Genomic DNA, 4535 nt, shown 5'->3' on the forward strand with positions numbered 1-4535 from the left:
TTCATATGTTTTCATATCAATGTTATTATTTAAATGTATGTCTTATCTTGTATGAAGGATGATATGAGATCAAGCCCGTACATAAAGTAAATGATCAGTATTTAATATAACAGTATCAATAAGAATTATATTTAGGATTATCAAATGGGAAGATTTAAGAAGTGTAGATAGAGTCACATATTAAGTATATAGCCTCGATCACGACACAACTTCTATTTCAATAAACAACAATTTTATTATCATAATTTTCTGTAATTAATATCACTTTGACGTTCACTTTGTGTAATAAAAAGGGCGAGCGAGTTCGAGCTATTGTATTTGCAACCGAGACGAGCTTAAGAAACTTCGAGCGAGCTCGAGCTGGAAAAAAATGCATTCGAGCGAGCTTCGACTGGAACACAATTGAAGCTCGCTCGAGAGTTTTAATGAGTTCAGCATCTTCATTGCTATACGTCTTTGGGCCTTTGCTTTCTTCTTCAATTTCGTTATTGTCCTTTAAATCATTTTCCATCTTTTTAATCGAGAGAAGCCCTTCTTCAGCGTGAATTAGTGCTTTTGATGTACTGCTAGATCCTTGATTGTTGCAGTCTTCGATAATCTCTTCCAGATTTCTTTTTACTTGACTTAAGTAGTATTGAGTATTTGATCGGAGTGTCTTGACATTATCTTCCTTATCCAATAAACTATTCACAATACGGAATATTGATGATAGCATTGGGTCTCCCCAATGTTGTCGCGGTACTTGAGTCATAGTATGGTGTGTAAAGAAGTAAGCCAGTGCTGTCATAGGATTCAAGTTTGCTTTGTCGAAATGATTATACACGGCATCCGAAGTCAACAGATAGCATCGCTTAGCCCAGAATTTGGAAACTGCCTCAAGTAGAAGTCCATCGGCATGGAGGTCGAATTCATTTTTAAATTCAGAGCTAGAAAAGGATTTAGTCACTATGACAAGTACGACGGGTTGTTCTTTGTAACGGAAATAAACATTTGAACAGTATTTTAAAAGCCTGAACATAAATTCTTGATCAACTTTATATTGCACTTCAATTAATATCGGTGGGAAGTTTTCAGACGCGTAGACCATATCAGATCGACTACCATCTGCCCATTTTGTTGGGACTACTAAGTAGCTGTCAGGAGACGCATCTATAAACTTGCTTCACCAAACAGTCTTACCTGGTCACCACCAGCTCCATACACCGATTGTTACTACCTCCAAGCAACACTGGCACCAATAATTAATTCACCACCAAGAATCACAACCCCCGAGCATTAATTCCCCACCAGGAATCACCACCTCTAAGCATTGATTCACCACCATGAATCGCCACCTCCGAGCATTAGTTCCCCACCAGGAATCACCACCTCTAAGCATTGATTCACCACCATGAATCGCCACCTCCGAGCATTAGTTCCCCACCAGGAATCACTACCTCCAAGCATTGATTCATCACCACGAATCACCGCCACCAAGCATTGAATCACCACCATATATTACCACCGAGCATTGGATCACCCCCAGGAATCGCCACCACCAAGAATCACCGTTTCCGAGCATTGATTCACCACCAGGAATCACCACCGTACTTGTATCACGAACGATATTTTTTTTTACATGGGCTAGATAGACCTATATACAACTTATATATTAGTATTTTCAAACGAGCAATACAAATATCGATGTATTACCAAGAAGCGTTTTAATAACTATACGCATTATTTCTGGATTACTCAGCAGCCTACTGCTCATTAGATCAGCGCCCGGTTTCCACTTCAATGGTAATGAGAATCTTTCTACACCTTCTTCCATATTTGAATAAGCCTCTTTAAGTAATCTGGTTTTGGTTTTACTTGAACGATTGTATCGGAAAGTGGCAAAGGAAAAAAAAACAATCCGTCACCAATCCGTCTGTCAGGGAAGTCGAAAATAATATATAATAGCAATAATATCAGAAAACACCTATTAGTTATACACAGACAAAGGAGAGTGGTTTATAAAGTATTTAATAATAATAATTGTTTATACGAGAAAGGGGAAGGAATACAAAATAATTGACATGGAACGGGGAAGGCGAGGGAAAGGGGAAGTATTTATTTCTTTACAGATAACATGGGTTTGCATTTAAGAATGTCTTGGCTTACTTAATTAGTCTTAGTTTTGGTTTCAGCTTACGTGGCCGAAACCCATGAGTCATGATTACTAATTACTTGGCGTCGGAGATACTTGGATGCGAGTCATGATTACTAATCTCTTCGAAACGGGGGTTCAAAATATGGATAGGCTTGGAAGGTTGAAAAATCCAAAAATCCAAAATAGAAAATAAGACAAAGTATTAACCAGATTGCAAAAAGGAACTGAATTTCATTGAACATAAAAATAATGATTTCTTTTATACATAAGGAATACAACTAAAACTACAAGCGGGACCCTGCCATCGTGGATAGATTATATCCAAATATTGTCCAAGCTGTCAATAAACCCGCAAGGAGCAGTAAAGAGAATATAATAAACAACCCGTACTTGAATAGGCATTTGGTGTTACGTGAACTCTGAAATTACCAGCTAACATATGATAAATATGACAGCAGTGAGAATACTTCCCTCGTTGTAGCACAAGCGTATTACCTTAGCTAAGGTGTATTTACAGCTCGCATACAACAAACGTCCTAGAGTAATGTAGGCAAGATCTTTGACAGAGTTTATTAAATGATAGTATAATAAACAGAAATAAGAGAAGATTACAATTGACAGAAAAGCAAAAGTACAGTGCAAGAAACAGGGCTTTTATCTTAAGAATAATCACAGTAAATACCATGAAAGACAAGTCGTTTTCCCAAAGAAAACCAAGAGATACTCTAATTTTCGCATTTACTTTTAAAGTTGTCTTTTTAAATTTATGGGATTTGTTCATGGAAAAGAGTGTGGTGTTTTGGATAGTAGAAATTCAGACAAAAGGAAATAAAACAAAAGTAGGAATACTTTGAGACTGTTGGTATGCTTTATTTCAGTTAAAAGAGAATTAGAGATTATCTAGTTTATGAGTCGGGGATATATATATAAGATGTCTGAATTTTAAATATAAAATTATTGCATAATGGAAGTACACTATTTTAGTGAAGTGTCTTCTTGCACTATTTTAGTTAAAGACGTGTGGAGACTAAAGAAGTGTATTTTCTTTATCAAGTATGGATGCTGAGATATTTATATTTTAGTGTAGAATGTATGATGTAAGTATATCTAATGTTATTTTTATGATGATGATTTTATTAGAAGTAAGCCAGATCATCACAGGGTCTAGCAATTTATATTGTAAAAGAATCTTATCTTTATTTTTATGCTTATTTTACGCAAACTCCCCCTACCCCCTACCCCTTATTGCCTGTCAGAACAGCCAAAAGTGAAGAACATGTTTGTAAAAGACATTAGTAAAAAAGTGGCAGAACTTTATACACTTTTAAGCGATAATAATTCACTTGATATTCTCGACAGCCGTTTCTAGACTTAGGTAGGGCTTCATAAAAATACAATAGTTAAAAGTTTATATCACATACCATGTTAGACATTTATACATCAGGATACATCCCCTCTACAAGAACTATTATGACTCTGAAAATAAAACAATTAGTTGTGTAAACTTGGCAATTGTAATCATAACCCCATACCTTTGGATAGACAGAACGGTAAAAAAGGTATTTGTAAAATATTAGGTCACCCTTCGATACACAGATGTATGGTTGATCAACCTCATAATCTATAATACATTATATAATTAGAGTGCATAAAAAAACAGTGTTTTAATAATTACCTTGCAATTCTGATAGTAATTTGTTTTGAAAAAAAAAATGTAATAGGGAAGATAAATGAGAAATAAAAGGAAAATAAATGAGAAAAAAAATAAATCCTATTTCATCAGAAAAAAAAAGGGACATTCAATTGACGTTCAAATAAGGTTTAATCAAGGTTCAATCAGTAATTTAAATCAACTTCCGCAGTTGATAGAAACATACGCATCTGTCTTGTTGTGTTTTGAGGTAAGTAATATTATAAGGCAGTATATAAATAATTTGAGACTGTTTATAAGATTGTCTTTATTATGAAATAAAATGATCAAGTATTTATATAAAAAAGACTATCTGCTGTACCACTATCTTTAGTGTATCTTTGAAGTTGTTATCATTTTCCCAGTGTGTATCCTGTTACCTTTAACTGCTTATTTTGTAAATATGTTACACTTGGAATTACTGTCATCTTAGACACATTGTAATTCCATATCTTTAGTAAGCCTTAGTCACTGTGTTCTTGTAACCTTGTGATATGATAGTACTAACTATCTATATTGGGTAATTGATTCCTTAATCATTCTAAATGTATTGATGTCATAGATATGGATTTATTTAATGTAGCAACAATATAGCAGATCACCACACCAAATACTCCAAAAGAGAAAAGCTCGTCATTGAACTCAGATACTCTTCTTCTACCAAGGTATCCAAATCGTCATAACCATGCATATTCTTTCCAGAGAATACTC

General features: G+C 34.6%; 1 protein-coding gene across 1 annotated transcript; it reads right to left on the reverse strand.

The window, feature by feature from the left end:
• Positions 1-217: 217 nt before the first annotated feature.
• EV154DRAFT_465335 (uncharacterized protein) lies at positions 218-1813 on the reverse strand (the record flags this gene model as incomplete). The annotated part of the gene is made up of 2 exons (XM_051597688.1): positions 218-1149; positions 1735-1813. The coding sequence occupies 2 exons, from the start codon at positions 1811-1813 to the stop codon at positions 218-220; spliced, it is 1011 nt and encodes a 336-aa protein (XP_051457148.1).
• Between the last annotated feature and the right edge of the window lie 2722 nt (positions 1814-4535).

The sequence above is a fragment of the Mucor mucedo genome (assembly GCF_025094135.1).
Source record: "Mucor mucedo strain NRRL 3635 chromosome Unknown EV154scaffold_52, whole genome shotgun sequence".
Classification (NCBI taxonomy): domain Eukaryota; kingdom Fungi; phylum Mucoromycota; class Mucoromycetes; order Mucorales; family Mucoraceae; genus Mucor; species Mucor mucedo.